This window comes from Cyprinodon variegatus, unplaced genomic scaffold (genome assembly GCF_000732505.1).
Source record: "Cyprinodon variegatus isolate N-32 unplaced genomic scaffold, C_variegatus-1.0 Scaffold416, whole genome shotgun sequence".
Taxonomy (NCBI): Eukaryota; Metazoa; Chordata; class Actinopteri; order Cyprinodontiformes; family Cyprinodontidae; genus Cyprinodon; species Cyprinodon variegatus.
In genome coordinates, this window is record NW_015150869.1 from 559,601 (window position 1) to 580,766 (window position 21,166).

General features: G+C 41.4%; 1 protein-coding gene across 1 annotated transcript in view; it reads left to right on the forward strand.

Moving 5' to 3' along the window:
• The window catches only part of maml3 (mastermind like transcriptional coactivator 3), a 135,602-nt gene extending 114,684 nt beyond the window's left edge, over positions 1–20,918 (forward strand). The window contains exons 4-6 of the mRNA XM_015388204.1: positions 12,676–12,918; positions 15,213–15,291; positions 18,822–20,918. Of these exons, the coding sequence (XP_015243690.1) occupies positions 12,676–12,918; positions 15,213–15,291; positions 18,822–19,906 (1,407 nt within the window). The 3' untranslated portion in view covers positions 19,907–20,918. The remainder of the gene's footprint in view (positions 1–12,675; positions 12,919–15,212; positions 15,292–18,821) is intronic.
• The last annotated feature ends 248 nt before the right edge of the window (positions 20,919–21,166 follow it).

Genomic DNA, 21,166 nt, shown 5'->3' on the forward strand with positions numbered 1-21,166 from the left:
CTATATGTCATTAATCATGGTTGTAATTTTTGGCGGGGGCAGGGGGACATGCCCCCTGCACTTTTTCAAACTTCCATTTTGGTCCCATGCAATCTTTATTGTCCAAAAACAGTGTTATGCTACATTACATGGACATTCGTTGAATGCTAAGACAAAGTGGAAAACCGCAGCTCAAGCTGAAGCCTGCTACTCTGGGATAGACCGCCCAAAGCGTCCTGATTGGCCCTCCATCTTTTTTTGTGTTAATGGCTGTCACTGCTGTCTAGTGGCGTAAAAACACAATGGGCCTGTACGCAACATTATCTGGTTGGGCCCCATATGAAGTACAACAAATGTTAAGGTTCAGGATAGGGCGACAGTTCCATAAATCGGCCAGGAAGATACAATTATGCTATTCTCAGTAGTATATGATCAGTGACTGCATTATCAATTAATAAGCCTCTAAAAAGCAATTAGCGGCAATGCAAGCATTGCCAGTGAGGGACTTTGCTATATGCCAATTAAAGGTAAAGTGGAGGATGTTCTTTTTCCAGGTGGATCATCAAAATAAGTGGTCCTCCTAATTGTCAATCATTCTGGTGATATGTTTACGTAAGGCCGTCCTACGTGCTTGTCTCCATTTTCACTTACCAGTGGGGAATCTGACATAGTGGAAAAATGAGCGACGAGTGATGCAAACAGCAACTTTTAAACAGAGCGTGCACGAGGAGAAATGCGCTCGTGCACGCGCTCGCGTGCGTTTAATAGGCGTTCCCTCTTGGGAGCAGGTACAGGGTTGTGCATGTGTCCTTTTTTTTAAGTGGATAGGGCGGGTCAAAAATTCCAGAAAATCCTCCACTATACCTTTAAGGCAGAAAAATATTTCATATATACGTAGATGTTTAAATGCAGTTAACTCAATCACAGCAGAAGAGTTTGACAAGTATAAAGTAGCCCAGATTACAGATGTAAAACTTGCTAAAGCTAATTGCAGCATAAGGTCACAATAATAACGGGAAACTGAATATAGTTCAGAATGTTTAAATAGGGAAATATAAATATTTCAGATTTAACATTGAACTGTTTATTGCAATGGAGAATTTACATAACCTTGACAAAAAGGTTTCCCCTCTCTGATTATTTACTCCCATTGTCTCCGCAGTTTGTCAGTCAGGACAATTTGCCTTTATAACACCAATCCCTAGGACCATTTATTACTCATTTTTAACATCTTTTTAAATAATCACCATCTCTCTGATGGAGTGAAAGCCTCAAAGGACTCAGAAGTGGCTGCATTTACCTACAAGTTTAACTAAATAAACTGTCTGTGCTCGTATAAATCTGTAGCCCTCAGTAAGAACTCCCTGTTAAACACTTCTACACTCATTTAATTCTTAGATTTCACATAATAAATACCAAGATACAGCTGGTGAATTGTTTTTTTTACGCTAGGTCACAACCATCAAACAATTGAATATCTGTATATATATTTATTTAATCGATTTGTTTTAGATATTTTATCAAATCCAGCTGAATTTGTTAAGCACTTAAAAAGACCCACAGCTGACGGTGCTGTAGAGAAAAAAATAATTCAATAAAACATATTTTTTTAAAATAGCTAAATCATAAGTAAAAATAATATTCACTCAATCAAATCAATAAAATTGGGTAAAAGATCAAAGGAATAAAAAAAAAGTTCAATTTTATCCTCTCATCTGTTTCTTTTAACATCTTATTTAAGAAGCAGTTTAGATTAACAGTAGGAAAATATTGTGTGTTTTCTTGAGGGGGGGATTTTCAGTCCTCTGGATCATCATTTCATCCCATTCAACTTTAAATCATGATCCCTCCAGGGCCTGACCTCTAAAAGGTTTTCGTGTCTTAAAACAGATGCCCAACTGTCTGTTTGTGCAGAGCAGATCTTCAAAGTAGGTGTTAAGTGATTTGCGTTTGAAATCCAGCAGATATGACCAAACTGTGCAAATTCATGGGTGGAGGATATGTAAATGTTAACATTTACCACGAGAAGCGATTTTTCTACTCAACAGCAGCCACAGTTTGTATATCATTTATCGGATTTCTGAAAGAGCAAAAAAATCTCAAAGGCCTCAAAGGACATATTGGAACAATGTAAAACGATGGAGAGAGATTCTTTGCTCATGTCAACATAATATGAAAAAAGAAAGACGTCTAAGGCGGCCACAGATGAATGCAGAGGAACCCATGTTTTATATTTTATTTTTTTCTATTTAGCTGAAATTATTTTATCATTTTGTTTTTTGCCCTTAGAAATAGCACGTGTAAAGTGCTCTCTAAATATTATTTTGTAGTATAACTATTGTTTTTCTAAATAGTTTAACATTATTGCCTCCAACTACTTGGCTTAAGAACCTCATCTTTTTTTTTACAACCATTCTCAACTGTCTGCAGAACCGCAATCTGCTCATTTTTATGAGGCGCAACCAAACCGATTCAGGCAGCAATCTGTGCAGATCATCCACAATACGCCCACTTATTTCATTCAGAAAAAAAAATCGCATATGCAATTTAGGCTCTCTCATTTGGAATCTGTGAATGTAAATCCCTTTATTGTCTCAAGATGGGTAAATTCACTCTCTGCATTTAACCCATCCCCTCAGAGAGCGGTGGACTGCCATTGTGTGGCGCCTGGGGAGCAGTGTGGGGTTAAGGGTTTTGCTCAGGAACCTAGAGTGTGGGGATTGAACCGGGTACTTGCAAGCCTCTCAGAGCACAAGCGCTATACTCTAGGTCAGTGGTCGGCAACCCAAATTGCCCAAAGAGCCATATTGGACCAAAAAGAACCGAAAACAAATCAATCTGGAGCCAAAAAAAAATTAAAAGTCATAGAAGCCTCAGAGGGCAACAGGGGCTATAAGTCTATTAGCCCACTATGAAAAAAAGGACTAGATGGGCTTGAATATATAATAAGCATTCATGATTTAATGTTTATCCTGGAACAAATATCACATAGTAGCTTGAGGGAGGAGCAGTGAATGCTCTCACTGCATGCAATTCACCCTGCGCCGCTTCACTGCCCTTCACCGCACGGTTTAGGTTTTGTTGCATTAATGAAATGATAGAAACACGATAAAGGAATCTTTCTATGGTGGACATGTTTCTGCTGGGAGGAGTTGGTTGAGTCATGAGGAACCAAGTAAGAACTGACGTCCGTCAGAGTAGTGCTCTCTAACCCCGAAATCCTACATCCTCCGTCACCGGCGTTCCTATGTGTTATTTTTATTTTGAAAATTGGGAGGGAAAAGAATTGTTGGAAATCCACATTCCTGCATCAGAGCGCTACCTGTTTGATCTGTGAACGGTTTTCTAACCTTGCAACAAAACTAGCAGCAGTAGTTGAGTTTGGACATGCAATCCACTTCTTAAATCTTATCTTTGCTCTCCTTTAATTTATCCAGAAGTTTTGCAATTGAACTTTTTCTCTCCCTCCCAACTTTGTGGTCAGCTGCATATTTAGCCTTCCCTGGAAATGCCTTTCCAAATGACTCTTTTCATTTTTTTACAACTTCTCACTACGAAGCAACAATGCAGGCAATCCGTCCTCATTGATAATGAAAGCGCATGATTCTGTTCATCCTTCTTTGAATCCCCTGTTCTCACCAGCTATCTTACTTTTTTTCCCTTTGGGATCCAAGGCCTGAGACACAGCCGCCGCTTTGTTTGGCTGGCACCGCTCCGTGCTTAAAAACGTGTGTTGCAGGCCATGACCACTGATCTCTATAGCTATGACGTAAATTTTTGTTGAATGAAATGTTTATATTTATTGTTTAAATTTATTTATCATACGAATGTTTGCAGCATTGGAAAACATAATGAATGTTTGTTTGACCTCCTGCACACCTTATTAAAATAAACAAAAAAATATATTTTTCATACATTTTTGAAAAAGCTCCAGCGAGTCACAAAGGGGGGCACTAAAGAGCCACATGCGGCTCCAGAGCCGCGGGTTGCCGACCCCTGCATTAGGCCAACACTCTCCATAATGCAACAGAGTTAAATGCTTAATAAATGGAAAGCTTTACTAGGAAGCCAGAGGACTTCACCGTCACTATAGTCAAACCTGGCATAAACTAGGGATTCAACCATGGAAGCTAAACTCGATGGTTGAATGGCTATGCTATCAGCATACCTTCTTTTAAAGGGACACAGAAGCTTGTCAGAGATGATGGAAGAACGGATGGAGCTGCATGCTGGAAACAATCCTGTTGAGGGCTTCATACGTTGTATACATCATGCAGAGGTTCATCTTCCATACGTGGCCCAATATTCCGTCTCTAGATGTGTGAAGCTCATAGAGACTTAAGATATTTCTGCAAAGTATATTTACTTAGAAATTAATGCGTGTAAATCCACACAAGGGTTTTCATAGCATTAAAAATGTTTTAATAACTGAATATGAATTGTGTTACAGTACTGAAGTTTTCTCAAGTGTCTTGCAAAGTAGTGATTTGCTCGAATTAGCTAGTTGTTACTTTCACCATCTTGAAAATAAACAAGACGCATAAGTAAAGAGTGTAGTTCTATCAGCTCTAAGGAAATTAGCTCTAATGACTAGAAGTAGGTGAGGAGACAACAAAGTTAAACAATCAGTGAGTAAAGCAGCTAAATTAGCAAATCTAACCATCTTTACCATTGAGGCTTTATTTTAATTATATGATTTGTTGTTGTGGAAATCATAGTTTAAGGAATTTAATGCTACATGATTGCAAACGAGCGTGGAGTGATATCCTTTGCTGTATGCAGTCTGTGGGCGGCTTCCTGTGTCTGCAGAGAAATCACTTTGTTAAGCGCAGCGCCTCTAAACAGAGCCGCTGCTGCAGGGATGCATTTACTTAAACCGGTCCCCTCCTGCATGCCTACATGCATTTCACAGTGTCCCTGCATGGCATCACCTCCGTTCAGTTATACTTTAAGGATGATCCCCAAAAAGCCCCTGTTAGGCAACCTCCTTTTTAAAAAAAGATTTTTGGTAATTTTTCGGTTTCTGAGAAGGGAATTTATGCTGAATTTCAACTCGAGGCCTGAAATGACGTGTAGGCACCAGTGTAAAGATTCAGAAGACTCAGAAATAGGCCAGTTAGGGTTTAGAGGAGGGAGATGTTAGAGATTAAACAGACCTCTGTGGGGAGCAAGGCTCTTCTTCAGCAGTTTAAATATAACTCTCCTCTGGGAGAAACTGTGTAACTTAGTGTGTCGGTGTGTGTTTCAGGGTGGGGTTAGGGGAGGTGAATGGATGTGCTGTTCTAAGCTTTCTTAAGTCATACTTTCCTTTTGATCATCAATGTGAGGTGAGGATGGGTTTGATTTTATTGGTCAACGGGAGTTTCTGCTTGTTTAAAATAAGTTACCTTTAGGATATCTTCCTGTTTTGGGGCTAATATTGCAGGTTGTTTCAAAACATGAAGGTAGATGATATAAAGTGTGTGTGTGTGTGTGTGTGTGTGTGTGTGTCAGAGTGATGTCTTCTTTATCAGTGGCGCTGTGGGGATAGTTGAGTACGGTAAGGTCTGCCTCCGCCATCTGCTCAGGGTTAGTGTGTTTGTGTGTTTTCATACGTGACTTTGTAAATCAGTCAGCAGGTGGTGCATAACATGCGTACTACTGATGTTTTAACTATGAGCTCCAATACCCTACATCCCTCACCAGCTTATTACGACCACGGAGGCAAGCGAAGGAGGGCCTTTAGAAATCAAGGCCTCGATGTTGTAAATAAAAAGCAATAAGACTTATTAACCGTTTGAGGCATTAGTGAATCTGAAGTTAAATCATAACAGCTAGTTAAAGCATGTTGGTGGGGCTGCATTGGTAGAACCGGGCAGGTGGGGGCTCTGGTTGGTTCTCTTTTAGCCATTTCATCAATAAGCATTTTTTTTGTATTATTCCCAAATAGTCCTGGTAGAAAGCAAGCAGTATCCCATGGGATATTAACTCTCTATATTTCATCTCATAACTTTCTTGGTTTTATCCCTGTTTCCACAACAAACACTTAAAAATGACTTTCTTTGCTCCCACAACTCTCATGCTTTCTCCAGTTTCTTTAAAGAACACACATATATATATATATATATATATATATATATATATATATATATATATATATATATATATATATATATATATATATATATATGCCTTTCATCTAAACCTACAGCCCTAGTCTTGTTAGCCAGACTGACTTTCAGTCATTCCAGTAAGGTTGAATGCTCCAGTTTTTACCTGCTCCTTTTTATGGCTGGTACGCTGCAGACATGGAGTCAGTTGAGCTCTGCATGCTAGTAACACACAAGGACCTGGTCAGTGATGAAAAGGATTTTATTGACTAAAATGTTGATGCAAATTTTTCATTTCAGATTAAATCTGGATAAAAACAGATTTACTTTTTTAAAGGTTTTAATCCTTTTATTTTGTCTTGTTCATTATTATTCTAAAAGATGGATATCTTAAATGGTTGAGGTAAAACTAAAAAGGCATACAGGCTTAGCGGTTGAAAGGAAAGATGTCCTATAAGTCTCTATAAGTGAGAGGAGAAATGTTCAATTGCTTTATCAAATAAAGGGGATTCAATAGAAATTAATATTAGTATTAAAGGCTGCAGAGGCTTGAAAAATGCCTTTAGGCTACAGTTTTATTAAAAAGACCTGAATGCTTTGGAAGCATATTTCCCTTAACTTATTTATTTTTTTTTCCACTGTTTTTTTTCTTCTAAAGAAGTGAAGGTAATTTATCACAAATCAGGTATAAATTGGAGGCAACCGAAAATGTGTTGATTTGTTTATTGAAGACATTTCCATACCTATCCAGGAGTCTTTGTAAACACTGTTGGCCCTCACCAGAGCTCCTTGATAGGCATCAGAATGTCTCCAAATAACTGAGTGAAAGTCCGGTTGCATCCAATTCAAGCCTTTTTCGTGATTGCCATGACCTGGATGACGGAGTTTATACAGGCATCAGTTAATTTATGTTTTCCAGCTAAAAATGCTAGCAAGATTTAAGAAGAAGAAAAGTTCTATTTAGTATTTGACCTGCCAGTCAACAAGAGATTGACAGACTGAGTTTAACATCACTAAATATAAATACTTTATACCAAAATTAGCTGCATGCGATTAAAGCCACTCTGCAGAGTCACACTGTAGAGTTGATGTAAATGATTAACAATCCGGTTTTAATCGCAAACAAACTCCTGATTCTAGTATCTTTTTATCTTATGAAGTATGAGTTTTGTTTTTATTTTTTTTACAAGTTTATGGGATCTTTCTGTATGGGATCCTTTTTTTCACTACTTTTTTTCTGGATTAGATAAAGATAAAAAAAATGTCTGTCATTTTGATCCCTTCTGTAGGTTTTATAAGAGTTTTTAAAAGAAAGGGTTTTTTCCTTATATTAGTCACACATGTCGTAAAGAGAAGTCAGTCTAGTCGGTAAACTGGATGACAGTAATTCTGCACCTTCACCGTATAACCAGAAGGGTCAGGGTGTAAAGTGTGAGTCTGAAGGACACTGAGGCATTGATGAGAGCTGGCAGTGAAAGAGATGTGTGACCTTCAGCCCACATCAACCAGAGACCAGACGGGGACATGCTCCATGCAGCCGCAGCACAAACCATTCCCAGCTGCATTGCTGCTGCTGCAGCCTGGCTGCAGTTTGGGAGGCAGACGTGAGACATCATCCGTCCAGATGTGCTTTGGGTTGACCGTCTATGGACGCTTGCAGCTGTGTTTTGTGTAACAGTCTCCTCACCAATCCAAGCCTGCGTCTCCTCTCTCCACTTTACACCCCCCCTCTTTTCTTCTCTCCGATCACACAAGTGGGTGACAGATGTGAGCGACTGTGGAGAGCACACAGACACCCAATGTTCTGCTGCCAGCCGCCGCTGCTCCTGCAGGCGGCGAGTGTATGTGTGTTTTTTCAACGCGCAGGCTTGTAAGGCTTCATGCAGTGCTGTTTCTGTCTGTGTTTGTCTTTGCCGTTCCTCTGTGGGGGCCTCAATTTAGGTGCCAATACGCGTTATTTCATACTAGCAAGTGCAACCTTTAATCTCGCTCCTGTGGGACTCGTCTCAGCTGGAGAGTTGATGCAGATACACCTTTAGAAACACACACACACTTTCGGTAAAGACAGACATGTTTCTGCTACTGAGACATTGAATGTCTCTCTAACACACACTGGCTCATACACACACATTTCCGATTACTTGGAGTGTAATGCAATCACCTGAGCTCTCCATGCTTCCTAACCCAATAAAGCTGACAGGCTGCAACACACACACGCACACAAACATCCTCCGGAGTGACCGGTAATAATTCAGCATCTATTTCATTTCACCCTTTCTTTTTATACTGAGCAGCAGCTAAGAGATGCAGCTCCTGTTGTAGTTGGTTGTGAGCGTTTGGGGTCTGATTGAAGCTGGTAGATGGAGAAAGATGGAGCAGGTTAAAAAAAACCTGTTTATTACATTATTAAAGGGATTGTTTATGGTTTCTGATATACAGTTTTGTTTAAAGGTTAGTTGTAGTTGAGATTACTAAGTCTTTCTCAGATTTTTGGGTTCCAAGATTGAAGCTAGCTGCTATCTTGGGCGAGGCCTAACTTAACTTGTACTGCCTGAAATTATTTTATTTACATATCATCATTACTGTTAACATTTTTGTATTATGTGCATTTCTTCCCCAAGTCGTCCGTCTTTGTCAAAGCTGGCAGCTCCGCACAAATCATTTCCTAGGAGGAAAAGACACACCGAAGGAACTGGAACATCGAAAAAATCAATAAAAAGATAGAGGCCCACAAATCAGTAACTTTTGGACGTCGTCCAGTTTTTGTTTCATCTTTGACCTGCTGATGCCTTATTTTCGCCAATTTCGGATTTCTTCTTAAGTAGTTATAACATTAAAACAAACTACCTCTTTTAAGAAGGTTTTGTCTTTTAAAACCCTGCTATATTTGCAGTATGGCCTCTATGAAATGATCCAAGAACCACAGGAACCAGGTGAAAGTTAGAACTTATAGTCTAAAATGACTGCAGGCTCCAGCTAAGAAGGGTTTTCAAGGAGTGGAGAGAATGTTTTGTAAAATTGCTGCGGAAATGTTTTGTTTTCATCGCATATTGATAATTAGCAGGCTTAGCCCGTTTGGCAGTCCAACGTGTTCTGTAACGGGACTCCTCTTGAAGTGTGGCTCTTTCTCACTCTTTTTCACCCTAAATGAACAAAAGACATGTCTCAATATGTCGTAGAAATTTCACCTTCTAATATATCTGAGCCTTTTCATCCACACTTATACTGAAGATATGTAAATTAGAGTCTTCTTCCTTCAGTAACATCCTTCACACTGAAGAGCGTTGCTGCTACTAAGGGTTTTGTAGGTGATGTTCTCTGTAGGTGTGTCACCCAGGAAGTTTGTTGGTTTCAGATTATCCAACCTCCAATTCCTAGGTGAAATCATCATCGGTGTTGATGTCATCGAGACAATTAAAAAGTGTTTGCATGAAGAGTTTTGATGTTTTGGGGACTGGAGTTGCTTTTTGGTCGTGAACCTTTTGGGATTATCCGTTAGCTTCAGCACCAGCTAATCTGTGTTTGTGGTAAATAAAGATACTGAGAGAGATATCATAAGCGAATGTCTGTGAAGCTAATTTTGGAGAGATAATGGAGGACTCTGATCGGAGTATAGCTCTGTGTTTGTATGCATGCTGTGAGAAATTTGTTGGGTCTGCCCAGCGCTACGAAGGGTGACCAGGCACGGCGGCCATAACCGGTCCTCCAAGCGCCATCTGCTCCTCGCCGCAGCTACTGTTGCCAGGGTACCTGCTCTTCTCTCCTCCCTTCCATGGCTCATCACCTCCAAGCTCACTCTTGATTTTTCTCTCTAAACCAAATCAGCACTCAGTCTCCTGCCTCCTTCCCCATGGAGATTCATTTTCTCTTTTCCTGTCCAATCAGGGAGATGCATTACTTCCTCTAAAATCTTTTATTCTTTATGTCCATCTTTTCTGTTTAATCCTTATTTGTGTGGACATGATGCGGGGGCTCCCTCTGCTCAGAGGTGGAAATCTGAAGAGAGAGAAGAGAAAAGAGTTTGGAGGAGATGTTTAGAGAAAAGGGAAGAAAAGAGGGAGGATGAGATGGGGAGAGAGGGACAGATCGTAGATCAGAACCGTCATGATTGAGCCATCTGCTGAGAGGAGGCCACTGAGACTCTCTCTCCCACACATAAACTGACATACACACACACATATCCATGAGATTAAAGATCACTACTGCCACCTGTTGGTAGATTCCTAACACTGCATCCTCTGCAGGCAATCATCTGACTGCTCTGCTTCCATCAAGGCACAAACAAGCAGAGATGAAACACGTATCTGTGATCATCGATCAGTCTGGTCTGCTTGTCTGTTAAGCTGGTTTTGAGCAGCCGACCCTGTTTGCTCCACCGGGTGTTTTTGCGCTCTAAAATACGGGCTTTACCTGCACCTTCCTCCTTTCTAAGAAGAACAGTCTCAACGCAGATTATGGGGCTTTGGCTCTTTCAGAATACCCCGGGTCTGGTTATATTTTAGAGAATTTAACTGAGATTTTGATTTGGCTCCGTAATCCCATTTTTGCTGTCTCTTGCTTGTCTGCAGGTAAATGTGATTTGCTGTACACAGTCCGATGCCCTGCAATGTTGCACTTTTATGTCTGCAAACATTTTCTCATTGGCCCTTGAATATTCCCTCATGTTTCCATCTTCCCATTTTCAATTGCTGGCATGCTTAAACGATGTCCACTCTTGCTCAGCTGTCTAACCTTTAATAGACCCATAAACGCTGCGCTCCCATTGGCCAGAGAAGGCCATTTCATCCTATTAGAGATTAGCATACGGCCGAGTGGAGAGGGAAGTGCTCTTTATATGATAATGAGGAGATAATGTATGCAGAGAGGACAAACCAGCGCCCCACTGGGAAGACTCAGAGTGGCCCATGTCTGTCTTTACGTCTGTCGGTCTCTTTGTGAGCTGAAAACAGCCATACACAGATGAGTTAAGCTGCACCGAATATTTTTCTCCCATCCGCCTGATTCCCGTTATGTCACAATAAAGAGCAGTCTGTGAGGGACATTGCATCATGAAGCGATGAGATGCTAATAGTGCTGATTTTGTTTTGTCTTTAAGTACAAAAAACCCAACAATATTATTCAAGAAATTGTACTTGTTTAGAATAAATAGGATGTCCCATTTCTCTGGCTCAGCATGGAGGAAAATGCAGCGCTGTAGAGGAATAGATCTCTGCCTATTTGCAAAGTTGTTCTCTTGTTCTGCACCTATTCCCCAAGCGGCTGAACCAATTGCATTTCAGTTAACTCTTCTTTTAAAAATATTTAACACTGTTTTCTACATATTATCCAATTACAAGTTAAGGCTTATGAAATGTGATAGATGAAACTGAGCTTTTGGAGTCTTTCCAGAAATTATATATATTTTTTTGTTTGTTTTCAATTATTTGAATTGTTAAAGATCTGAAAATGTTATTTATGCTTTTATTACCTTGCATTTAAACTCCTGAAAAGTACATATTGCCAGAAGCCAATAGATGCATTAGCCTCAATGCAGAAAAGTTTCAAACCAATGAAATGCAGTGACATGCATGACGTCCACCAGAAGCAGGCTGAAGCAAAACAAACATGGCTGTCCTGATGGACGTACTTGTTAGCTGGAATAGCAGAAAGGTGTTTGGTGCCTTAGTAGATGGGAAAAAGGTTTGCACGTTGCTTCTGACTGGATTTGATTTATCATTTAACTCCGCTAGTACTGAAACAAGTCAAGAATGTGACACTTTACAGCTGCTGCTACTGCTGCTGCAATTGGCTAAAACCTTAAAATTGGAGGCATTTGGTTATTTATCCAATCAGCCCAGAGAGTTGTACTGAATGTCCCCCCCTTTTGCAAACACTTTCCACAGGAGCCTTTCCAGATGGACGCTGTGTAGAATTCAAACTGAACTACACACCTTCTTTCCTTAGATGTTTAGATTAAACCAGCTTCACCTCTGTTTTCAGTTTGTTTTGACTGATCTTTAGAATAAATGAAGATCAGAGAAGACTGATCAACCAGTCAGGATGATCCAAGAATCCATCCTAATTATGAAGGCAATCAGGCTTTTGCAGCAGCTGCCCCAAAGTTATTGAATAAATTTGTAGTGGTGCAATACCCCTACCACATTGAGATTGAAAGCTCCACTGAAAGCTTGTCTTCTTTCATGGTTTTTAAACCCTATTAAAGCGTCTGTGGTACTATGTTATGCATAACTAAATAAATCTGTGTTCAAGGCACATTGTCAGTGATTGAGCCTTGCTTGACCTTTCGTGGCAGTAAAATGTACAATATTGTCATATTTTATGTCACTTACATTGAGATTTAATTAAAAAGATAATTACTGAAGGTTTAGTACAAGGGATTTTTAGAGAGATTTTAACATTTGATCATTTTAGACTGTATAGAATGAAAACTCAGAATGAGTAAGGAGTGTTAGAAAAACTTCTATCCTTTATTATTATCAAACACAAAAAATCCTGGTGATCAATAGTTGATAATAAGACTCAGAGCTACTGTAACATCTGTAAACTATAGTGCTAATCGGCGTCCTGTTGTCTCTCTCTGACCTGCTGCTTTCTGTTTTTGTTTCAGGAGCAAGGTGTGGTGGGAATGTCTCGACCACCTGGCGCAATCCCCCCTCCTCACCCTCCTGGAGGCGTCGCCTCTGGTGTTGGCCCCAGCCAGGGGTCAGGTCCACCTCCGGGCTACGCGAGCAACCACCAGCAGGCGACCATGAGGAAGCAGATGATGGCAATGGAGCATGAGAAGAGGGCGCAGATCCACATGATGGAGCAGCAGAAGATCCTCCGGGAACAGCGGATTCTGGCCGAACAGGTGATGGAAGGACCGTGCTATAGAGCTGCTCTTCTGCGCCGTCATTGCTTCTATCTCACTTCCAGATGTCCACCTCCATCGGCAGCAGCTAAACTCTCTGCCGTTCCTTACTGAAGTCAGGTTGCATGTATAATTACACACACCCAGCCCTCTCCTCGCCGTTTCCTTTTCATCTCTATAATGTGTGGTTTTTTTGGCCCACATGCCTCCTGCTGTGATAATGTGGGGTTTCCTTTTTATTTCTCCCTCTGTGAGGGGAATCAAGTGTTAAAGAGTTCAGAACTATGAAGTTGCCACCCACCATGTTGCTTTTAATTGGATCTGCAAAAACACACACACACAAACACAGCAGTCAGAAGTGAAGGCTCATGCTGCTGGGGTCTGACTGGATATTATACACTCATTAAAAATAGCACTTATGATACCTAATGTATACTGAAAGGAAAATAATGTAGGATTTTATATATTTTAAAAGTCTGTTGGGGTTTGTCTCGGTCAGCTTTCCACTCCTGGAGAATGAAATGTTCCCACCTTCCTTTTTGCAAAACAGCTCAAGCTCAATCGGGATGGATGGCGAGCACTTATTGACAGGTCTTCATGTAGTCTAGATTGGTTGAGGTAAACTTAAAGGTGACCTCTTATTGCCTTATTTCTTTTCTTTTATCCACAGAGGACAGATTTGTGGAGTATATAAAAAATATTGGTGCTTTCCACAGAATCTTTTTACCTTGCAAGACACAAGATTTGTGAATTCACAACCTCCAAAAAATACATCTCTCCAGGAGCCAGCAGATGCAGTCAGCTTGATACAGAACTGTTTCTGACCAATGGAACGCAGTGGCATGTATGACATCAACACGTCAAGCAGAGGCTGAAGGAAAGCAAACATGGCTGCACAGGTTTTAGCTGGCATACCCTCCATTTCTTTTTGAACAACGAGCAAAAGGCTCTGTGGATGGAAAGATGTTTGCACCTTCACCTGACCCTATTTGATAATAGTTTGATTTATCAGTTAACTTAGCTAGTTGTGAAACAAATCAAGCTGCTACTGCTGCTGTGATTGGCTGACAACTCAACATGTGAGGCAGGTATAAATATGTAACTACCGTTTGAGAACACTTTCTACATGAAGCTTCCCAGATTGATATGTGTAGTTCAATCTGAATTTTACACAGTATCAACCTGGTTTATACCAGATTAAGGGTCTCCCAACTAAACCATGTATCTCTGCATATCGTCTAGATTTACCATTGCTCTGTGGACATCCATATTCTGACATTATCCATTTTTCACAAGAGGGATTGAACATTGCACTGGGGGAAGTTTAGATATTGTTTTAAAACCTGCCACTTTTACTCTATTCTGTGTTTTAAAGTCCTCAAAGAAGCTAGAAGCTAGACAACCATTTCTCTCAAATGTTTTGAGCTTTGTGTTGGTATACATCCTAAAATCCCATAAAATGGATGGAAATTTGTTCTGTAATGGAGTAAAATAGGAAAATGAATGAATGGTCAATTATTTTTCTGATTCAGCCTTTTTTCTTTAGTGACAACTTCACCACCATCGGTGTACATCTAGCAGTACCACCACCTGTCTCCAACAGGTGGAACATCTGTCTGAAACAGTAACACCTTCTGTTTATACACTATTCAACATCTGTAGGGTTCTTACTGTACTCACATCTGTGTATACTGTATCAAACATCTGTTTTACCTCAGAGATGAGTCAGACCCTTACAAAGCTTGAAGTTTCTCTTTGCTTTACCAAAGAACCAACAAACATAATCTCTTTTAAGCATCTGCCCTCCGTTTACCTTAACTGCATTATCTGTTGCAAGCATCTCCCTAACCTACACTGCAACCACATCTGTTTCAGTTATCCTGTCCTGAACACCAGGATCAGCATAGCTGAGGGACTGGCTCATCTCTAGTTACAACTGTTTAGGTCATATTGCTCAATTCAAATGTTTATGATGTCATTTGGAACCGTTTTTACTTTTTGCAATTCAGACATTTAAAGGGCAATGTATTGAGTGAAAATCTTGAATACATTTTTGTTATTTTTGCACTCTGCCTCTGTTCCTGCATGTAAACACTCTAAGACCATCCAAACAGGTCTCATCAGAGCAGGTTTTAAACTCATTAGATGACTCAATCAGAACCCCGACGTGAATTTGACAGAGGAACCTAAACATCAGGGGGATGCCAACAAGGCCTCCCAAACTTTAAAGACTTGGATTTCTTCACAAACGATAGATGCGCACTCATAATATTTTGTGTGTTTGTGTGTCTTAGCTCCAGCAGCAGCAGCATCTCCCTAGACAGATGGGCCAGGGCCAGAGGAATCCATATCCCCAAGTCAGTCAGTACCAAGGTGAGAATCACAAAATACCTCCATTCATTTTATCTGCAGGGATCCATTAAAAGGTAGCAGGCAGGCAACCTGTCTGAAACACAAGGCAGGATGCAAAGACAAGTACTGTACCTTCCAAAGATAATCATGGTCTTTGAATTAGTTCACATTTCGCAGGGTTGCAGAAAAGTTGTGCATTATTGTGTCATGGAGGGGAAAAGATACACGTAAACCTTTGCATACAGCTACCTTCATAAGTTACTGTACACTTTATTCTCATCTAGTTGTTCTAAAAGAGGGACTGAACGAAGCTGTAGAGACAGTGACGGCTGATGCGCCCTTAAACAGAGGAAGCTTAATGGTGTTAATTAAATCCAAGCGTTATGTATTGCAGTAACAAATGTTGGAGCACATCAAACACATTATTACAACGGGTGAAAATAGTTGTTTTGAAGCTCTCTGATATAATTAACTCCAGAAACCACGACAAGAGTTCAGCAGATGATGACTGTTTTGACTGAATGATCCCTTTTCCCTGCTCCATAGACCCCCTAAGAGGTTTAGCCTCACAGGAAGGGACATCTTTTGGTGCTTTATCCAATCAGGGCTCTACTTTCTCGCTGCTTATCTCAATATACTGAGGATCCAAACTCAACAGGGATTTCTAATAGAGGCTGACAAGCACAATCCGGCTGCTTCAGAGCAGAGAGGAGATTGCGCCTGAGAGTGGTATAAACAGCTGAATAATACCTAACTTAATCAATAAATCAGGTGCATTTTAGCGCATATTTAATGCAGTTTAATGACTACATTTATAAAGTTTGACAATGCATTTTTACCATTAATTTTAAGAAATTTACAGGGGAGGTTTAGCCTCCCTAGTATCCAATGAGAAATTTCCACTGCATAGAAAGTCCCATTCGCAGTTTGGCACAGACCATACAGGAGATAGTGAAGGTTCATGGACAACATGCACAGTGATAATGAGACAGGAAACTATCTACCAAACTACACCTTGAATACTCTTTGCCTATAATGAGGTATGGTGATGGCAGCACCATTCTGTGGGGATGCTTTTTTTTTTTTCAGTAGATGGAGATGGAAGTAAAGACAATCCCCATCAGAGAAAACCTGCTGTAGGCTATTAAAGATCTGGATGAAAGAGTTTAACAGACTTTTTCCCAGGTGTTCATCATCCAGTCTGACTGAGTTTGGGTATTTTATAAAGTAAAATTGGCAAAGATCTCAATATGTAGATGTGCAACGCTGAAGGAGAAACTGTTTGCAGTTGTAATTACAGTAAATGGTGATTCTAAAAGAGGTAACAGCTCAACAGGTCAGAATTCATATGCCCACCGTGCTATTTTTTGAGTATTATAAACTGAATAAAGCTGTTTCAAAAGCTCCCTCAGTTCAAACATTCCCATTTAGCCCATTCCTGTCCCTTTTATCTGCCTCAGTCAGATATGTATCAGTCATCTCTCAGAGTTGCTCTTTCTCCTCTCTTTTGCCTCATCCTCTCTGTGGGAAAAAAACACTACCTGATCTGCCTGTTACCAAGGCAACTTGTCTGTCCTGGATCCCCCAAAGTTCCAGTGGGGTCAATGAGATGGATGAGATGAGGGAAGACTGACTAGAAGGGAAGAAAGAGGGGGACTGGCGGCGAGAGGTAGATGGTACTAGTAGGGGGAGGGGGAGGTTGGGAACGAGGAATGGGTGAGAGTCTGGGAAGATGGAGAGATGGAGAGATGGACGGAGTCAAGTCTCAAGCCATTTATAGCCATTAGTGTTTCTGCAAGTCTAGGAGATAAGGTAGAGAGGAAGAGGATTTCAAGATGAAACTGTTGCAGATTGATTGTCAAACCAAAGTACAAAATGTTCAAAATGTGATAATATTGAGTGTATAGTAAATGCTGGACTTTAGTTCAGCTACTTGAAAAGGCTTTTTAAAGTGTTTTAATCTCGACCTTTGGTTTTGATAAAGGGGATTCAGGCCAACATCTGTTTTTTTTAATGCTGAAATGAAGTTAATGACTTGACCACATTTTTTAGCTCATAGACATTGCCTTTTTATGCTTCATTAAACAAGTGTCACTAAATATAATTTGCAGGTGAATGGACCCTAAGGACATGTGCTCAAATAATTAGCTAACACTTTCTGCAATCTATGCTTGGCTATAACAATAACTTTACAACATATTGGACCGCCCTTAGTTAGGGTCTGTGTTCAAGCAAAGACTTCGTTTATATAACAATGTCTTTATCTCGTCTTCTTAATTTGAATCATCCAGCTTAACATTGGTCATCAGCAGGCAGTCTGCTGACTTGGATGATCCACTTTTGTGTTAACAAAAGACTTCAGCAAAGATCTGTCTGGATGGAATGGGAAAAAAGTAATGGAGGACAGTTCCCAGTCTTCCTTTTGGTTATCTTGTTCAGGCTTTATACCAATACAGTTAAAAAGCAAAAAAAAAAAAAACATTTTTAGAAGGTTTATATGCTAAATTTTCTGGCAAAATTTCACCAACTTCCAAGGTGGGCGGAAGGCGTGTAATATCTGGAGATTAGGGACTCCAGAACTAGCTTATTCTCCTTTAAAGGGTTTTTCGCCCCTATATGCAGTACGGGTAGAGAAAGCTAAGTCGTGTTCAATTCAGTTTATTTATATAGCGCCGATTCACAGCACGTCATGTTTAGGCACTTTACAAAGGCTTTCGAGGAAACCAGCTGATGGAATCAATACGCTCATTGTGGATGAGCATGTGGCAACAGTCGACATTTACTTGTTTTTTAGTGTTGACTCTACAGCAATCCCTCGTCTCAATAATACATGAAGCGACAGTTGGAGAGGAAAAACTCAATCTTAACAGGAAGAAACCTTCAGTAGAGCATGGCTCTGTGTGAGCGGCCATCTGCTGAGGCAGACTGGGATTCAAGGAGGCATAAGCAGACTTAAAAAATGTACACGGAGGACATTAAATTTAATGATAAACTAAATAAAAAGAAATGTGGAAAAGGACTTTGGTAGATTCTGGTGTAGATATCCTGTAGGGCTTATACTGTAGACCTGACCCGAAACAGTTGATGGCTGCTTTGATCACTTTACAGGGGTTTATTGGCCTGGTCAGTACTACTTTGAAAAAAAAATTTTATGTTCATGCTAACGGAAACTATTCTGATCCTAAGTACAAGCTTTCTTGTACATTTTTTATACGTCTCTGCATCAACAAACATGGATCCAATCATTACAATACCTCCTCAACAGCCATGAAGGGCTGTGGAGGCCTTTATATCACCCTTTGATTTAGGTCACCTGTTTAGAGGCAGGAAAACATCTCAACATGCATGAACGTCCCTGTTGTAGAAGGTTTTAAAAAGGTTTAGAAAATATTCTAAACCGCCTCAGATTATTTATTATGTTTTAAAGCTACTTGAACCCTGGCATTAAGATCAGACCTGGAGAGATTATCTTTAATGTGAATTCTAAGGTATTTCATATGTACGTTTTATTTTTTTCCATGTTGTAACACTTGCTTAATTTGTATTCTTAGGTCCTCCTCAAGACCTGGCATCCAGGAGCCAGTCACTCCAAAACATGCGGAACCCTCGTCTCCTACAGCAGCAGCACGGCCAGCCTCAGATGGTCCAAATGAACACTGTTCAGGGTCAAGGAGGACCTGTGGGACCTCAAACTGACATGGGACTACCCTATGGCACCCAGGGGTCCAATCAGGGTGCCCTGTATGGCCTCAATCCTACAATGAGCCAAATGATCCACCAGCAGCAGCACCAGAACCAAAGCGTCCAAGCCTCCATGGGTCTTCCACCACAGCACAACCCTGCTGGAGGACCTCCCCGGCAGGCAGGGGCAGGTCCTGGACTCGGAGGTATTCCTGGGGGCCCCGGGACTAGTGGAGCTGGAGGGTACGCAAGCCAAGGGATGATGATGAACTCCATTGGCCAGCAGCCACTCAAAGGCCCTGCCAAGGTTCAGTCTCAGAGACTTCAAAGCATGCTGGGAGGTGGAGGAGGTGGAGCAGGGATGGGGGCTGGCGGCTGGCCGCAGCAGCAAGGACAAGGCCTGCAGGCCATGGGGGGAGGAGTAGGAAGGACTACAGGAGGAGCTGGAGGAGATATGGTGGGCTTCAGCTCCTCCCAAGGTTATGGTATGCAGCCAGGTCAGCCACCACGGATGACCAAACAACATTTTCCAGGTGCCGGACAGGCTGGCCAGGGGATGGACCCCAGGGTGGGCAACCCAGCTGCAAGTATGGGTGGCCCAATGATGGGCCCTCACATAGGGAATCAGCCAAGGACCAATCAGCCCCGACCCATGGTCATGAACCAGGGCATGAACCAAGGAATGATGGCTCAGGGGATGTCTGGAATGGGGGCTTTTGGGCCGGGTCCAGGAGGCCCAGGCATAGGGGGAGGAGGAGGTGGACCCTACGGACCAGGGGGCGTTTCAGTTGGTGGTCAGCCACAGGGCTACCAAAGGACAGCCAATCAGGACATGTCATCCTATGGGTACGGGGGTGGGCCTTCAGGAGGAGGAGCCTTTGGCCTGGGTGATGGATCGGGGGCAGAGCTGGACTCAGGTGATGGGTGGATGGACGAGCTTTTCCAGAACCAATAGCCAATGGGGAAGGTTGTTTGAAAGAACTGATCAATTGGACAAAACCTGAGAAAGTCCATCATCAAGGATGACACCACATTGACTGGCATGTTTTGTTTTGTAAAACATGAGAAAGATTATAAATAAGTTCTGGTATTCTTATGTTTCCTGTGTGTTTGGGTGTGTGTATGTGTGTGAAATGGAAGGAGCTCTCACATGTCTTGTGCATATTATTGAGAAAACAATATTTAGAAGGTGTGTTTTTATTTCTTTCTCCCCCTGGAGTCAATCTTCCTTATGTTCCAGTGTTTCAAAGCGATTCCCGTTTACATCACAGAGCTCTGAGCACAAGCTCGTTCCAAACTGTAGAATGATGAGAAGGAAGGAAATATCGTCAAGGCGACAATTTGTGTGTGTTTATGCGCCACCTAGCTCAGTGCTTTTGATCTTTCAACTCTCTGCTCTCATTGCCTCCATATATATATACATACTCACATCTGAGCCTGTTTTCCCCGACTTTCTCTCCGGGGACTCATCTGTTGCTCTCAGCACTTCTTTATCTGTTTAAATGTGCAAAACACAACAGATGATGTTCCACTATTGTGCAAAAACTTAAATCTTCTGGCCCATTATGCTTTTTGCTAGGTCACCCACCCATATATTTTTCCCTTTACGGGGCAGGGGGGTTTCATTTCTTGCGCTGTGTGATGGTTTCAGAGTGAAGAAAAGACAAAGGCAGGGGACACAGCAGTAAGAGAGTGGGACAGGACCGACGGGTACAGCACAGCAAACAAACGGCTAACGACAGGAACAGGTCTGTGGGAGACGAGCCCCCACCTCATACGTAAGCTGTAAAGATTGCTGGGCACTGAATGTACTCAAACACCACAAGTGACTTCCTTGTTTTAAGGGGAATTCGTAGAGAAGCCCACCTACAGTGCCTTGCAAAACTTCTTCAGCTGTTTCACTTTTTGTCATTTTACAGCCGCTAACCTCGATTTGCTTTGGGGGATTGTTATATATCTAATCAACACAAGGCAGACATGGGCAATGTGGAGTCAACAAGTCATCTCCATGTCATGTATTTGTTCTACCCAGCCACTGCAGCAGGTGAGTCCAATCTTCACCGTGAATTTACCTGTGCAGATTGGACTCACCTGGTTAATTGGCTGGGTAGAACAAATACATGACATGGAGATGACTTGTTGACTCCACATTGCCCATGTCTGACACAAGGTCATGCATATTTGGAAGGTGGGAGGAAAAATAGCGTTCCATTGT